We start from the raw sequence: 16,636 nt of genomic DNA, 5'->3' as shown, positions 1-16,636 counted from the left end.
CTCCCCTTGAATGTGGCTAGAACATGCTCTTACATGGCTGAGGTTGGTTCTACACCTGCCCTTTTTCCCTCCCACCCCTGTTTTATTTCCCTTGAAACCTTTTTCATACCAATGTGCTCTTACCTAAATATAGGTGTAGTTTGCAGTGTGAGCAGCAGGCCCTGTTTTGTGCTAGTGGGGCAGAGTACAGAGCAAGAGGAGACTAAAAAGTGGCAACAGGGGAACTGTTAATGCTTGGGGATCCAGGGCAGAGATCCTGAGTCCTTGAGTGCACGTCCATAAACCAGAGGGACGGGGGCTGCATGTGCTGGAGTGCAGGCACAGGAGCTGTGCTGCAGTGAACTCAGGAAAGTTCAGCACTGTTCCAGAGGTCACCTGGACTTTCTGGCCGGGCAGCAGTGAGAATCTTCACGTTATTTCAGCTCAAGGGCAGGAGGAGGTGAAGGAAGATGACGAGGAGGACAAAAGACATCAGCTGTGATATCCCCAGTTGTGAGATACTGGGGTTTGGATGTCCTGGAGCTGCAGAGCTCTGGAATGAACAAATGCTTCTTATAAGAAGGGGAAATGCTGAGACAAAATGTCTTGGCAGTGAAAATAACTCTGGGAAGGTCACAGTGGGAATAGCCTGACTTGCTGTAGGAACTGGGCTTCTGTAGCTCTCTCTCCGAGGGATGTATGGAAAAGTTCCTGCACAAACTGACAGCTGACTCTGTATTCCCTGCTCAGTCCTGCCCTCTGCTCGCTGTGCCAGGGGAACAAACAAGGATGCAAGTCACTCTCTTAGTGGGAATCATGGCTTGGGTCCTCTAAGCTGGGCTGCTGTAGCTGTGGTGCAGCAGATGGGCCAATCTGCAATGAATCAGCTTGATGAGATAATGCTTAATGAAGTCACAGAATCCCACACTGGTTTGGGTTGGGAAGGACTTTAAAGCCCATCTTGTCCCACCCCAGGGACACCTTCCAATATCCCAGGTTGCTCCAAGACCTGTCCAACCTGGCCTTGGACACTCCCAGGGATGGGGCAGCCATCCTGGTGTCCCTGGTGTTTTGCTTTTCTCTTTTATAGGAGGGGTGTGAAAGGTTATGAGGTGGTTTTGAGCAGAAAGAGCTCACCTCCAAGGTACAGAACTGTGCATGTTTTCTTGCTAGTGGTGAAGGGAGATAGACATGATCTGCTTTCCCTTGAGGTGGTTATGCTACCAAGAACCAGCACTGAAATACATTACTGTGAACAGCGATACACAATTTATTTTTGTAATGCTCTGAGGATTTAAAAAAAAAAAACCAACCCCAAACAACTGAAAAACCTTCATTCAACAACAAAACTTCTGAAGACTCATTGGTTTTGTCCAGGTCAGTGTGAGCTGCTGGAGAGTGCTTTGACCTAAAGGACAAAAACAAGACATGGCAATGTCAAGAGGCAGTTGAAAATACCAAACTGTGAATTGAGGGAAAACCAGGTAGAACTGATAGTGCAGGGATCTCTCAGGGAGTGTTCGAGTAACACTTGTGGGGGATAAAGAAGATGTTTGAAGTACAGCTTCTAAAAGCTGTTTGGATTAGTGTTTAAAACTCTCCCTGAAAGTTGTGATAGGACTGAAGCTTCTGTTTGGGGACTGATTTTAAGAAAGGAAAAAAGCCACCCCACAAACCATGTTAAACACTGCCTCTCCCCACTCAGCCCCCTAAAAAAAGAATGGAAAAACCTCACTGAAACAAATCCCAAAATTCAAACAAAGCAAACAAAAAACCCCACCAAAACCTTTCCAAGGCAGTTTTCAGAAGTGAAGAACTGGGCTGTGTTGCTCCATTCAGTGCCAACATAATTTCAAAAACCTGTAACCTCCAGATTCTCAAAGGAAGGACATTTTATATGGGGGTGGCTGTGCCAGTAACCACTGCAGGTTGTGGGACAGATGGAAGCTGACTAATAGCAAGAAAACCATTAGCCGTAAGTACAACCATTATAATTGAAACTGAGGCCTCCAGGCACCCAGAGAGAAGCCAAGAATCCTGTCTGTGGGATTGTCTCGTGGAGCTGGGTGTTTTTGTAGCTTCTGCATGCAGACTTAATAGTTACAAATTGCAGTGTTTCTACAGATTTAGCTGGGAATTGAAATAAAACAAGTTGAAGATTTAAATTCCGTTCTTTATGCCGTCCGTTTGGTGATTTATAGTAGTAGAATGCACACTTGGTTTTCTCTTAATCTTCTCAGGTTTTCTAATTTGGTCTTAATTGGAGGAAAGAGTTACATCAATGGCAGCAGAACTCGTGTGGCATTTGGAATTCCCGTGTGGCCGTTGAAATCAGGTTGGCTTCGGGGCAGATCAACACCTCATCAAAGAGGGATTGGACTTAAACATCCTTTAGGAAGAAATTCTTCCCTGGGAGGGTGGGCAGGCCCTGGCACAGGGTGCCCAGAGCAGCTGTGGCTGCCCCTGGATCCCTGGCAGTGCCCAAGGCCAGGCTGGACATTGGGGCTGGGAGCAGCCTGGGACAGTGGGAGGTGTCCCTGCCCATGGCAGGGGTGGCACTGGATGGGCTTTAAGATCCTGTCCCACCTAAACCATTGTGGGATTCTGTGATGTACCAGAAATTGTCTGTGGAGTCCTGAAGCTCCTGTCCTGAGTGGTGACAGGGCTCTTCCCAGTGCAGGTCACAGCAAGTCCACAGAGGGCAGGTTTTATGACTCCGAAGGTTTCAGGTTCTCTTCACATTTGGCACCATCCCAAACACTGCCAGTGCAGGCAGTGAGGTTAATCCAGAGGCTGAGTTTGTTGAGGCTTTAATACTTTTATTACATCTTTGTGTTCAACAGTTTGTTCTCTAGAAGCACCATCAATTTTCTCTAAAAAATAACTTTGCCATTTTACTGGCAAGTCACTCAGACATCTCATAACCTGTGTGTGGAATTTAACGAGCAGATGCCTCTGGAAATAGGATTGGGTGTAGTTTACCCTGAAATTTTAATCCATAAAGTACCTCAGTTTAAATTGCATAGGGAGGTTTCCAGTGCTGGGTTTTGTAGTTATTGTTGGGTCAGCAGATGAATTCCTGGGGTGAAGGGTTGGTGCCAGCTGTCCCCATCAGTGTTACAGTTTGTTCTTTCTCCTTATGGAATAAACACAGATCTTGTCTTATATGAAAGATGTGGAGAGAGCTGTAATGGTCTCCAAAGCCTGAGGATTAAGGGCATAAATTTCATGTGCAGAAAATGTCTCATTCTTGTTGAAGGTTCTTGGCCTTTAACTCTCTGATCCCACGTATGTGTAAAGTACATTTTGACAACAAGCCTCTGCAGGCAGAGGATTTTATTAAGGAAAATAGGGAATACTCAATACAAATGAAAGATGAAACTTGATAATTTTCTAAATGTTTATGCCAATGACTGCATGTTGAGAGGCTAAATTGATGATAAAGTGTTCTGCTGTGTCTTCATAGTCTGAGAACCATTTAGCTGCTGTTGAAGGCAGGAAGGGTCTCTAAAAGGGACCATAATTGGGGCCATGACTGTAGAAAAGCCACACTTGCAGCTTCACTGAATGTAAGATAAAAGGATGAGCTTCTTGTTTAAACCCCAGTTTTAGAGAGATTTTTCTTTCTTCCTAAGGCCTTACCTGGAAATAGAAATCTGAAATAATCCTGTCCAGTGGCTTTCCACTTCTGATCACCCTTAATTTAAGCTAAAATAATGCCTTCTGTATTCAATATTCCACATTCAATACAGGTGATCACCATATGCTAATGCTGCTTAACACTACCTTGTCCTTTTGCAGAAAAAAAAGTGGTCACAAGGATGTTGAAACTGGAGAGAGATTTCTGATGTGCAGTTAGATATTAAAAATTTACTGCACAGCTCTTCAGTACTTCTGGGGTTAAGCTGCAGTTCTCTTCCTCAGCTGTTGAAAACCCACTCCACACCTCAGTTAATGAACTGAGCTGGAAAGACACATTTAAAGGAATTTTGGTTGTGAAGTTGCTCGTCCCTGAGCTGGGGTAGGGACAGGCAAGGCTGCAGGTCAAAGGGGCAGAAACAACTGGATTGGAAAGTTTTGGCTGCAGGGGAAAGTAAGGAATTGACTGATTTGTGAAATGATAAATGTAGTAAGAATGAGGTGTTTTTCAAACAGAATGGAGGCAGCCTTTCAGGATTCTGTAATTAGTTTTCTTAAAAGCTACTGCGAATTGTAAACAATTGAAGGGGAGTGTAAGGAAAAGAGGTAGAATGGTTTTGGGAACTCATAAACCCAGGATATTTTACTCACCACTTGAGATTCAAGTCCTCATTCTGCTGCTGACTTTAAGATCACCCCTCGCTTGTCAAAGCGAAATATTTGCTTCCCTTCCATATGGCTCTTTGGCAGTGCTCTTACTGAGATCATCAGCAGGCTGCTCCGTGCAGTCTAATGGCTTCATCTCGTGGGACAGGTGTTGGTGGGAGGCAGGGAGGCTGCAGACCCTGTTGGTGCAGGGATGTGTTATCCTGGAGGCTTTCACATCTCCACGCCCTCCACGCCCTGAACTTCCCACCTGCCACGGGAAGGGGAACAGAGAACTGTGGGGAGCAAAGCTTCCTCCTCTGAGTTCTGCTTAGCTGCATTTCCATCCCAGGGAGCATTTTCTGTGCTCCTGCAGTGCACATGAAAGGATTGTGTTCGTAACTGAGCTGGGCAGGACTGGCCAGAATCGGTGAGGCTGCTGTGACATGTGCCAGGCCCCTCGGGGGGCACGGGGCAGAGCAGCTGCTGGGCTCCTGCCCCACCTTCCACAGGTGACACCAAACACTCTGGACAGAAGCAAAATATGTCTCAGCTTGTCTGTGTGTGGAGCACAGCTGCTTTGGGCTGCCACAGGGGTGTCAGTGCAATGGCACATCCCTTCCCTGCCGGGGTCACAGGGATTGCTGTGCACAGGGATAGCGGCAGTCCTCCGGTTAGGCACAAGCAGCACCACTTGAATGCTGCATTTCCCATGTGTTTAGCTGTTTGTGTTGATGTTCTGGTCTGGGAGGCAGTTCCAGGCTGCCCAGGTGGTGCTGGGATGCAGCACCTGCCGGCGTGTCCCTGTTCCCTGCTGGGGGAGGCTGCTCCCGCTCCTGCCGAGCGCACAGATGGTCCCAATAACCTTGATGGGAAGCACAGGCTGCCTGCTTTGGAGCCTGTCCGTTCTCCAAACTATTTTCAGGCATCAAGAGAACCCAGGTTATTATAAAACCCATCCTGGCTGAAGAAGGTGAGTGTGGGGAGGGCTGTGTTCCGCCCGAGTGCGAGCCAGCCCGGAGCATATGGCACAGAGCAGTGGCTGGGCAGTGGCATCAGGCTGGGCTTCTGCAAATCCCTCCTCAGAGATCACTGAGAGTTTGGAAGGGACGTTTCTTGGACAGTAGTGGCTGTAAGCAGTCCAGGAATGGATATAACAAGCTTGTTATGGAGGCTATGTGCCAGGAGCTGCATTTCCACGGTATTTATCATAGGATCACAGGATGGTTCAAGTTGGAAGGGACCACTGGAGGTCATCCAGTCCAACCTCCCCGCTCAAGCAGGGCTCCCTAGAGCTCAGTGCTCAGGATTGTGTCCAGATGGCCAGGCTGGAGTAGAGGGTGCAGGGAGTTATCTGTAGGAGATAAGTGTCTGCTGCCTCTCGTAGGCCGAGACTGCTTGGGCTTAGCGTGACAAAGATGGAATCCATGGAAGTAGAAGTGGCTCTTTTCACTGTTCCTGTCCAGGCTCACAGTTAGAATTCACTTTAAAGGTTTTAAAAAAAAAAAAAAAAGCTATTTTTTCACCATGGTCTGTGTGTAATAGCTTTGTAAGGACTAAAGAGCTGCTGGGAGTGACTGCCACATGAGCAGTGCATTCCCAGAGCTGCGATGGGAGGATGCTTCTGAGGCTGGAGGTGCTCTGCACAAACAGGAGTGCATGCAAACAGCACAGAGTAAATCTGTATTTAAAAAAGGGCATCTGCAATATTAACTGTCACTTAAGATGGCTGAAAGGTCAGTTTCCTTAATTGGAGTTGGAGAAAATAAGGACAAAAAGAACGTAATTGATGATGTTCTGGGTGAAATACTGTGCTGTCTCTGAACGTGGTTAATTGGTGTTTGTAGGTCTAAAATCGAGTCCATTTAGCAAACAGGTCCTTTTTAAGCAGTCAGTCTTGTGCTTTAGCACAGAGTTCACTCCACACCCTCCTCCAGAGCCCAGCAGAGCTCCTTGCCCTGTGTGGGAGCTCGTGGGGAGAGCAGCTGTACCTGGGAATTGTCTGTTTTCAGGGGAAGCACTGGGTGTCTCCCAGAGCAGCACTTCCAGCAGTACCTGGTGATTGTCCCCAGCACACAGCAGGAACTGGGCACATGCTGGCTGGCTTTTGTTTCAAAATGGTGCCTGAAAATGCTTCTTATATAACTGACCCTGGATTTTGCAGCGGGTGATTCACAGGTTTAGCTCACATTAACTTGTCTGCATGATGCCATTCCATGTGGGAGGTGGTGTCCTTTCATGCTTGAGCTGCCACGAGATCATGGTCCAAGTAGCAGCCCAAATTTAGCTTGTATGTATTTTGCTGATATGACTTTTAAATCTTACACTGTCTGGGACTTGATTGAAACTTCTTTTTCAGCTTGGTGGTGGGAAATCACATCTAAACTCCCGCTGCTCTCTGCACTCAGAATGTATTTATGGCTTTTTTTGAGGGTGTGAGCAGTGGACTGGTGCCCAGGGAGCTGAAGTGTGTGGAACATTGAGACAAATTAAGCAGAAGGCTTTCAATGCATTCATCATGACATCAAATCCATGTTTAAAAACATGGAATATGATCTGAGATACTGTTTTCCTCTATTTTGAAGTGACCAAGAGTCCTGGGACCTTGGTGTGAGGTTGGTACCATTATAACTTAGTTGGGATTTTGTGGGAGGCTATGGTGAGTGGGTTTAATTGTGTTGATGTAAAGGTGTTCACCCCGTTGTGCATAATGACAGAATCTTTGCTGAAGGGGCTTAATTAGTGGTGAAATTCATCATTTTTCTCATCCTGAAGCTCGCCTTGTTAAAATGCTACTGACTGGACAGGTCTTACGAGGTTTTTTACCACTTCTTTCAAGTCTTCAGCCCAGCAGAATCTTTTGACTCTGTCTAACACAGAGAGCCTTGCTGGCCACACCAGTTTTTGGAAAGGAGAATCTCCACTGCCTGTGTCTGTAGGATGTGGGCTGGGTGAGACGGGGCTTGGAGCAGCCTGATCTGGAGGGAGATGTCCCTGCCCGTGGCAGAGGTGAAATGAGATGGGCTTTAAGGTCCCTCCCAACCCAAACCATGTTTTTACGTTGCTGGCAGTGCTCTGGTGCTGATGCAGACCTTCTAGGCACGGGGATGAGGGCAGGACAGCGAGTGTGTCTGAGCTGGGGAGGTTCTGTTCCAACTCAGCTCAGTGCTGTCGTGAGGCTGCTCTTCCCAGACTCCTGAGAGGAGAGTGTTGCTTTCCTTGGCAGAGCTTTGCACATCTGCTGGGATCCACAGGGCACAGAACGTCATTCATACCCAGCAGGCTCAACTAGAAGTCCTGGAAAGCTCTAATAGCCTTGAGATGGGGTTGGAGGTTTCCTGGCAACACGTGCCTTGTTTTGAATTGCTGCTCAGAACGTTCACCTGCAGGAACCGCACACTATTCCCTGCTCCTCATACAAGGAGGATCATTTCTGTAGCCGTCAAATGAATCCTCCCTGAAGCTCTGTCCCTTGAAGGTAGTCTGTTCCTCTGCATTACAGATGCTGAGAGATTTAATACACTACAGAAGAACAACCTGTGCTGGTGCAGTTTGGCTTTTGAGGCACGTTCTGTGCTCAAAGCAAGGCTTAGTCAAATGCATTGATCCTTGGATTGCTGTGTACAGATTGGGTTCAGTCTTTCCCTTTTGTGAAAAATGCAATTGGAATGCTCTTTAATACGTGGTTACTGTACACTCTACCTTAGAGTCTCCTACAATGACATCAGTTCTTGTGGCTTGTGAGAAGATGGAGCCTGGTTATTCAGTGGATGTTTGACATGCTGTTAGAAACCTTGGCTTTTCCCCAGTTCTTTTTATTCTGATGGAAGTGACAGCTCTAAGGAGGTGAGATCTGAGTGGGATTCCTACCACAGGGGTGGCTCTGTGAACTATTTAAAGCCCTGTCCACTTGTGGGTTCTTACAGAAGGGTTTCAGTTCTGCTTTTGGCTGGTTTTGTACCACATTTTGCACTCCCAAACATGAATCCTAGACAAACAATTTTAAAAACTGTTAAAACTACTTGCTGTATAATTTTGTAAGACATTGCCATAACCCACTGCCCAAATAAAGTATCTGCTCAGCTAGGAATTGTTGCAGGGGTAGTTGTGTGTCTCAGTCTGTATCATACTCCTTGATGGTCCTGTGCAGTGCTTTATTTGGAAAATGATTACCTTAACAAGCAAGAGGAAAGCTGGTCCTGAAGCTGCCTTTGGAAGCAGCTTTACCTTGTGCTGTTCCACTTCTAAGTGCAGCTTTAGGTGTGAACAACAAATCAGATGCCACCAGACTTCCAGCTTGTTTATTATGGCTCTTGGGGGAGTATTGAGAATTGAACATTTCCTGCTGGCCTCTGTGAGCCAGAGGCTTGCAAAAATCTTTGGAATGAGGAAAAGCCACTGAAGGAGCTCTGCTGCTGCTGGGATTTGAGGTCCTGCTGTCACCTCAGTGAGCAGAGACCTGGGAATGGGAAGCTCTCACATTCCCAATCTGAAGGGCTTTTCCATCTCGTGCTTTTCTCAACATTTTCTTCGAAATTGTGTTATTCCTATAAATGGCTTCCAATTTGTAGGAGCTGACACCTCCCACCAAGGATGGTTTGTTGGAAAACTGCCAACCAAGTCAGCAACTGGAAGCCAAGATAGTTGGTTTGTTGTTCTCCTGCATGGGGTATTTATAGGAAGATGGTGGTGACAAAGATAAATCATTTTGGTAGCGTGAGCGGAGCTGTTTTCTGAAATATCCATGTTTTGGATATGGACTGACAGGGAGTGATGGCAGTACTTAAACTCAAAAATCATTCCAGATTTTAATGGTCACTTTGGTTTGTAGCCTTTCAAGTACGGGGCTTTTTGTTTTTCTTTACATTTGGTTTTTGGTTCAGGGTTTGTTATGATGGTATCTGTTCCTCCTGGCCTCTGCTTGCAATGAAATTACAGTAATTACTACTGGTAGGAAAATAATTTCTGCTTCTCTTGGCTATAACCATCTCAAAAAGGATGTGTTTTATCGTGTTTCCTACTGAGAATGAAATTCCTGGGGTCAGGAAGAAGACAAACTTGTACTTCAATAGGAGTGTAATAATACTGTAATATTCTACTCAAAATGAAATCTTGGAAACCATCCAGGGCTGAGAGGAGAAATCCTGGAGAACGTTGCCTGACATTTATCTCATCACTGATACAACTCAGATATCTAAATGGAATCTATGCTGTTCCAAGTACTACAGCACAGAAGATATTCTATACATTGTGGGCTTTTTTTTTTCTCCTTTAAGGTCTACCTTGAAATAAATAATGCAAGATACTGCCAGAAGTCTTTTCACCTTTCTCCTTGTCTCAGCAGTGCCTGTATCATTTCTTTTGTCTGGGGCAAAAGGAAAAAGAATTAACGCGGAGCCCAGCGCATGCTTCCCGTGTGAGCAGAAACATTAAATATTGATCCCCAATCCTGCCTTTTAAAGAATGCTCAAAGAAAATCGAATGCTTTATTTCAAACCACACGTAGGGGGTTCTTTCAGCGTTGTGTTCATTCAGCCCTGCTCATCAATTACTCGTTCCCTGAGCAAAATTGACCAGCCCTGAACAACTCTTTAGAATTTACTCGAGTAAATCTTTAGCCTTGAAAATGCAAATTTAGCAGAGTTGTGAAATTTTCCAGCTTTTCTGGGAATCCTGAAAATAAAGAGGAGGTGGTGGGTGGGCCCCCTTTGTCTGTTTGCTGCTGGGCTGGGAGGTGATCAGCTGGAGATCACCCTCACCTCACCTCACTGAAAATACTTCTTGAATTCTAATGAGAGGGAAAATGTGCTGCTGGAGCAGTGGCTTGGGATGGCTGGTGCTGCTTCCAGGGACATGGGAATGCTTTGAGCACTTGGAGATGTTTTCCGTGTTGGATGAGTTTGTTATTCCAGTCCAGAGGAAAGGCAGGAAATTAAGACACTACAAAGCAGTTTTCTCCTGTGTTTGAAAACTTGAAAGCACAAGCAATTACATGGACATCTTTTCAGGTGTGTGTTCTGCCAGACAGAATTTGCTGAGATCTGAGTGTGGGAAGGAGTCGCTTAATTAAGCACTGGATTCATTAATTTTTTCATTCTCTTGGGGGTGCAGGGGTGAGCTCATCTTCACAGGACTTCTGTGTTGAGAAAACTGCTTGGAAGCTGCTGTGCCTGTTAAAAAACTGTGTTTGGATCTGTTCTTTGGTTCCTGAAGAACTCCCCTTGTCTTTGAGGAGGCAGCTTTGGGAGTGAGGGAGGAAAGGAACTGGGCAAGTGGATGTATGTTTGCTTCTGGATTTTTGTTTGGTCATGAAAATGGAATATTATGTTCCCGTTTCTCCTCAGAGATGAATCCTTTTCAGTGTGAATGATCCTGAATTAAGTTTCTTTGCTTAAAGAATATTGGAGAAAGAGGGGAGGTTTTGTTCCAAGTTTGATTGATGAAATTATCTCACCCGAGGAAAAACTGCCCCTCAGGAGCTTGGGTAACTTATTATATATTATCCCTCTTTCTTGCACATTTATGAAATTCAGACAAGCTCGAGGTTTAAAATATTTTAAATTACCTTTATTTGCCAACCTTGGCCCTTTCTGAGTAGTGCCTGATAAGGCTGGGCATTGGATTCCAGACCTATTTGCCTGTGACCTTTTCAGCTAAAGAGTGAAGAAGAGGTGAAGAAAAAAATTAAAATGTACAAACTAATCTGCTACTAGAATAGTGCCAGAGTGTTGCTTTCCACTTGTAAGGATGGAACAGAAATCTCTGAGCATGTTCGAGGAAAATCTATACTGAGGGTTCAGAGGGTGTCACGTGTTTTAATATTGCAATTATTGACCTCAGCTGTTAACTGGGTTTTAGCTTCTAATAGATTTCCTCACAGCCTAAGTAGACGTGTTTCTTTTCTAAATGTCTTATTAGCAGAAAAAGTCCAACAGGCCCTGGAGACACTCACTGAAGTACAGAGGGAGAGAATGGCTTTTGAATTATAAATGCTGGAAACAACTGTGTCCTAAGTATTTGTGTATTACTTTACAGGTCTGAAGGGGACAGCTCAAGAAGCCTGAGGTATGTGTACATCATCTGATGTCTTTGTTCTAAGAAAATTCTTTGTTTAAAAGCATTACATAGAAATAGAGGGTTTTTTTAAATGCGGGCATTATTGGTTGTGCTTAGCATGCCATTGGTGTTTTGAGTAAAGGATCTTCTGCCTTGGATAAGTTACTGATGATTCTATCTCCAGTGTGGTTTAAGAGTGAGGGATTACTTTGGATCATTACAAAGGATTTGTGGTTAGTTCCTGGTGCTCCCAATCAAAGTTCACGGCTGCCCAGTGCACTGGGGAAGCTGAGAACCAGCTGCCTGCCAGTTTTGGGGCAGCATCTGTGTTGGGGGGAAGTCCATGGACTTCTTCTGGCTTTCTTAGCAGTCCTCTTTTTCACGTGACAGGGAGAGCCTTCATTGACTCATTATTGCAATGCTCATTATACACTTGGAAGGTTCAGATAATGTGCAGAATTTCATGTAATTATCGGACACTTTACTTCCAGCTTACTCCCTTGGTGTTTTATACTTGTTACCTCAGGGGTGGTTTTTATTCCTACCTCTCTGCAAACTGAGTCGAACTTGTAGAGCTTGTAAAAGTGCTCTCAACAGGACTGAGATGTGAAAATTCCATCCTTGAATCCGAAAGTGTTCCATATTCATTAGAGCATTGCCATTAAGCAGATGCCTTGGTTCTCCAGCAGTGTGATTATTGATCAGTGATAATAAGGTTCATAATATTGACTGTGGCTTCACCATGATACCCTGCAGTTTGTTTTGGGGGCTGTCAGGATGTCGCATCTTAAGGCATTGTGTTTATTTACTGTAAAACCCCAAAGCAAAGGCCGGACCTTCCCTTGCAGAATTAAAATCCAGTTCTTGCCCACAGGTGTGCAGACTAGCCCCAAGAACAGGTGAGTTGCAGAACAGTCAGGTATCAGAGAACCAGAAGTCTGTAGGAAGGGATTAAGGATCCTCTGAAATGCTTTTCTTCTTATGACAGAGTTCAAGATCACTCTGGTGTGGACCCGAGCTCAAGGCTGTGAGGACGAGTTGGGAATCTGTTTAATGCACAGCAGCTGAACTGGATCAAATCCCGAGGCTGTAGTAGGATGCCTGTGGGCATCACTATGTTTATTCCTTGGGTTTTTAGCTCCCAGCAGAGGTGCCAATGTGCTGGCAAGCTGTGGAAGGACTAATGCTGGTCAGCTGTTGCAAACTGAAAATGCTGGCCCTGGCATGTGGATTTACAGCAGTGTGGTCACGTTTCAGCCTCAGTGGCCACTCTTGTTTGTCCCTGAGCCCCATGTGGGATTTGGCTGCTCCCATGGATGTGTGTGTGTGGCATCACCTGGTAAGAGTGGGGCTCTTGGAGAGCGTGTTGGGGGGGTTTAAGCAGAACACAGGCACAGCTGAAAGCTGCTCACTCCAGCTCTGGTGCAGTGCTGCCTGAAAACCAACCCCTGATGGCACCCCAGCCCTGGCTGGGTTGTGGTGGTGGGAATCAGCACCCTGTGTTCCCACAGAGACCTGTGGGCAGTCAGGGTGAGCCCTGGGGTGCTGATACCATCCTGTGGTTTGAGGCTGTTCAGTGAATTAATTCTGTTATTCGGTGTGAGCTTGAGCTACTCCAGGACAGCTCCAGACTTCTCTGACAGCCTGATTTCAACCAGGCTGATGCAGCAGCAGGCAGTGCAAGCAGGAGGCAGAGCCACACTCCTGAAGTGCTTTTTCAGTGTAACTCTCCTATCCTCCCTCTTAAACTGCGTTTTCTCCAAGGTGAAATGTCACTGAGGATGTGCTTTTGTGTTTCTGCCTGCACAACATCCTGGTCAGCATTGGTCTTGTCTTGGGTAAAAGCTCCCTGAGGTCTATTGATGTTTAGGCAGCATCTTTATGTTGTGGTTAATTTGCTTCCCACTGTTTTCCTTTCTTTCTGGCAAATGAAGATGAAATGTAATTATCTCAAATGAAGTGATTGGGGCAGTCTGGGGAATAGTGCTTAATCTCTGAAGAGATGGTGGTTCCTGCTCCCTGAGATACCAGCAAAGTAGCAGCAGATCCAAATGCTGACTTGCCAAATGGTCCCATGAAATCAAGGGGAGCAAGGAGCCACGAGCAGGTGAGAAACCAGGGATAAAAGGTCCTGTCTCAGAGTAACTGGACAGACACCATGTGGAATGAAATCAGAAGGGCTTGTGTTTGTGGTCAGTAAATGAAAGTATTGGTTAGGATTGACTGACTCTCAACCACTGACACTGAAGATAAAAGGATCACTCCAAATAAAGTGAGATGCAGCCAGAGATGTTGGTCTCTCCCAGCTGGGTGGGTGTAATCAGACTCCTGACCAAGAGATTGGTTTGGAATAGCTGGTGTTTTTCATGCTGGACTGGAATATCCAGTACAAGTGATGCCCTGGAATTTTACACTCTTGCTCAGTTGCAAAGGATATTGCCCCAGTGGATTTGTTTTCGGAGCTTTATAGCTGCTTGTAATGAGGAAATTGCATCCACAAGATGTTTTAAAGTGTTGTGAAATGCAGAAAACACAGAATCTGTGCAGAGACAAGGCTGACACAGCAAAGCAATATGATTCCAAATAATAGACGAAAACAATCAAAAATCAGCTTGGCTTTATTTCTTTAACTTGTCTTTTTCATGGTGACAAAAAGTCTTGAATTATCCCCTTGTACAAGCCCTTAAAATTCTTTCTGCTTAAATACAGTTGTCCTGTAATAGACTTGCTTTGGTTTCCCTTTGGTGAATGTCATTTCCAAGCTGAGGTGTTTGTTACATCTGTTCACTTGGGTGGATCACTTTGAACACCTTGCATTCTGAGGTGCAATGCACACGTGCAGTGTGGAGCTGTCAGTGTGATGGGCTGCTTTAATTAACTGTCTTTGTTCACATGCTTTCAGGAGAAAATGCAATTTGTTTTACAAGGCATTTTGATATTTGGTGGTGTGATGTGACAGCCAAGATGAAGATGTCTGTGCAGTACATCCTCTCAAAGTTTGCAAAGATTGTCTCAAGGTTTGGTAGTAGGTGTTCCTTTTCCCTCTGCAGACCTTGTGTGTTTAGAGATCACCAGGCTGGAGGATTGGAGCAGTGTGTGAGGGGCAGAGGGGTTCAGGGAGCAGCTCTGATGAGCAAACCTCTGAAACCTGCCCAGAAACAACACCTTTAGGGGTTTTTGTTTCTTTCCAGTTGTTCCTTCCTAGCTGTGTGCTTTTAAAAGAGAAATAAGGTACAAAACGAGGGAAGCTGCAACAAAACTGCATAAAAGGAGAGGCTTTCATGGTTCCTGAGCTGAGAAGTGCCAAGGCTATTGCCAAAAAGGTGTGGTGTCCTAGGAATAGCTATGAAATAGGCCCAGAAAGAGTGAAGAGGCTGAAGGTTAATTTTAAAAGAAGCAGAAAAAAAGAGGGCAGCTGAAGTACAAATTATGGGGACAACATGAACTAAAAGCAGAGAGTGATTTTTCCCAGTCTGTAATAGATGGAGGATGTGGGGAGTTGTGTCTGTTGAGGATCACACAGAAAGGCTGATTTCTTGTGAAGGTGCACATTAGATTAAGTGGAAAAGTAATTGTCTAATTTACTTTAGAGCAGGAGAGAATTGTAAAATATCAGCCTCACTTGGTGCTGGGTGGAGTGGGAGGGCTGGCTGTGAAACAGACCCTGACAAACTGCAGGGATGCAGCAGCAGAGAAAGTCCAGCAGGAAGCAAAGTTTTGGGACCTTTTTGTTTTCTTTTATTCCAGGAAAATCTGCTTGACCTTTGTGACTCAGCCTCCTCTTGAGAACCTGCAAAGTGCAGGGCTGGGCAATTAAACACAGAGGGACTTGTAAAACTAATTTTCAAGTTGGAATGTATTGCTGTGTCATCTAAGTGACTCAGTGACTGTATGTAAAGATGGCCTTTTCTGGCTGGTTTTAATCATTCCATAATGACTCTGCTACAGTTTTATAACCAGTCCTTAAAATGTGCAAAATTGTCACTTGTTAGTAATTTTAAAACCCCCAAAATTTTCCTCCAATAGATTTTTACATAAATGTCAGGCTGACCCTCTCCAGTAGAGTGGAATCTGATGAGTCACATGATGTTATTTTAAATTAGTTTTATTGCTGCTAACAGGAATAAAACATATGGGAACAGCTTCTGGTAGCTGAGATGGCTGTGGAGCTGCCAGTGGCTTTCAAATGGTGCAGCTTTAATCTGAATTTCAGAATGAAAGGACAGTGATACGTTCATCAAATTGTCACAACTGCTTCTATGTCATCTTTAACAGTGGTGATACATTTGTGATGTTAATACTTCCCCCCCCCCCCCCCCCCCCCCAAAATTGTAAAAACATAGAGCCCACCAGATTTTTAAATTTCAGTCCTAGTGTCTTGCCTGTGGGACTCAAGCTGCATTTAACTGTGTGCTTTAACAACACTTTGGGGATGTGATTATTTTCTCCAAATCTAATGTGTAGCTGCATGTGCCAGTGAGCAGGAGGGATGAGTTTGTGGTTTGATGGCCTTCAAAAGGTGCCCATAATTCCGTGCTTCATGTGGATTTTTATTTTTCCGGATTTCTTACTGAGATTCTTCAGGCCTATCATGATGTTTCATTACTTCAGCTTCAGGTGCTGCAAATGATTCTGTCACAGCCATAACACCCATCAGTGTTTTGTACAAAAATGTCCTGCATGAACTCAAACTGCTTTCCCCCCTTAATTCCCTTCCCTTAGACTCAATCCTCAAGGAAGCCCAGTAGCACTGTGAATAGGTGAATTAAAGGGAAAAGGGGATGGATTTTTATTTGCAGGAGTTGTGTAAATGCAGGTAGGTGTCTGTTTGTAAGCAGATGAAGTTTTTGCATCAGGCAATGCGTTACATTAATAGTTCCACTTCCGAATTGCTGCACTTCTGGTTTTCCTATTGAAAAGTAGAATCAAGTCCTGCTAAATCTTGGATGCCATCCAGGTGGGTAAAGCAGCATGTGCAAACGTTTTGCCCAAAATTATTTCCACTGGAAATAGACAGCTGTAATTTATGGATCTGAGTGCTGATTGTGCTCCATAGAATTCTCTCGGCAGGCCGGCAGTTGTTGAATTTGCAATCTCAGAAAGACAAAGCTTTGTAAGTGGTTTCACATTAATTCAGTGCAGCTCATTTTTATACCCAGCCCTTGGAGGAGCTGCTCTGGTGCTGCTGGTTATCTGTGAGATAAGGCTGTTTAATGAGCAACATGTGTGCACAGCTCAATTCAGGGAGCCGAGGGCTTGCAGTGCCAGAGGATTGCTCTTTTGAATATATAAAGTAGTTTGAGTTTCCTTCATTATT

At 45.0% G+C, this 16,636-nt stretch overlaps 1 protein-coding gene across 10 annotated transcripts in view; it reads left to right on the top strand.

Moving 5' to 3' along the window:
• The window catches only part of IQSEC1 (IQ motif and Sec7 domain ArfGEF 1), a 282,288-nt gene that overhangs the window by 44,773 nt on the left and 220,879 nt on the right, over positions 1–16,636 (top strand). For 8 of the 10 annotated variants that reach the window (XM_048315510.1, XM_048315516.1, XM_048315514.1 and 5 more), the window contains exon 2: positions 11,299–11,328. The exons of the other annotated variants lie outside the window; for them this stretch is intronic. In XM_048315510.1, the coding sequence (XP_048171467.1) occupies positions 11,299–11,328 (30 nt within the window). The remainder of the gene's footprint in view (positions 1–11,298; positions 11,329–16,636) is intronic. 10 annotated transcript variants of the gene reach the window in all.

The sequence above is a fragment of the Corvus hawaiiensis genome, chromosome 11 (genome assembly GCF_020740725.1).
Source record: "Corvus hawaiiensis isolate bCorHaw1 chromosome 11, bCorHaw1.pri.cur, whole genome shotgun sequence".
Lineage (NCBI taxonomy): Eukaryota > Metazoa > Chordata > Aves > Passeriformes > Corvidae > Corvus > Corvus hawaiiensis.
Note: the sequence above shows the minus strand (reverse complement) of the source record. Positions and strands in the feature narration are given on the sequence as shown.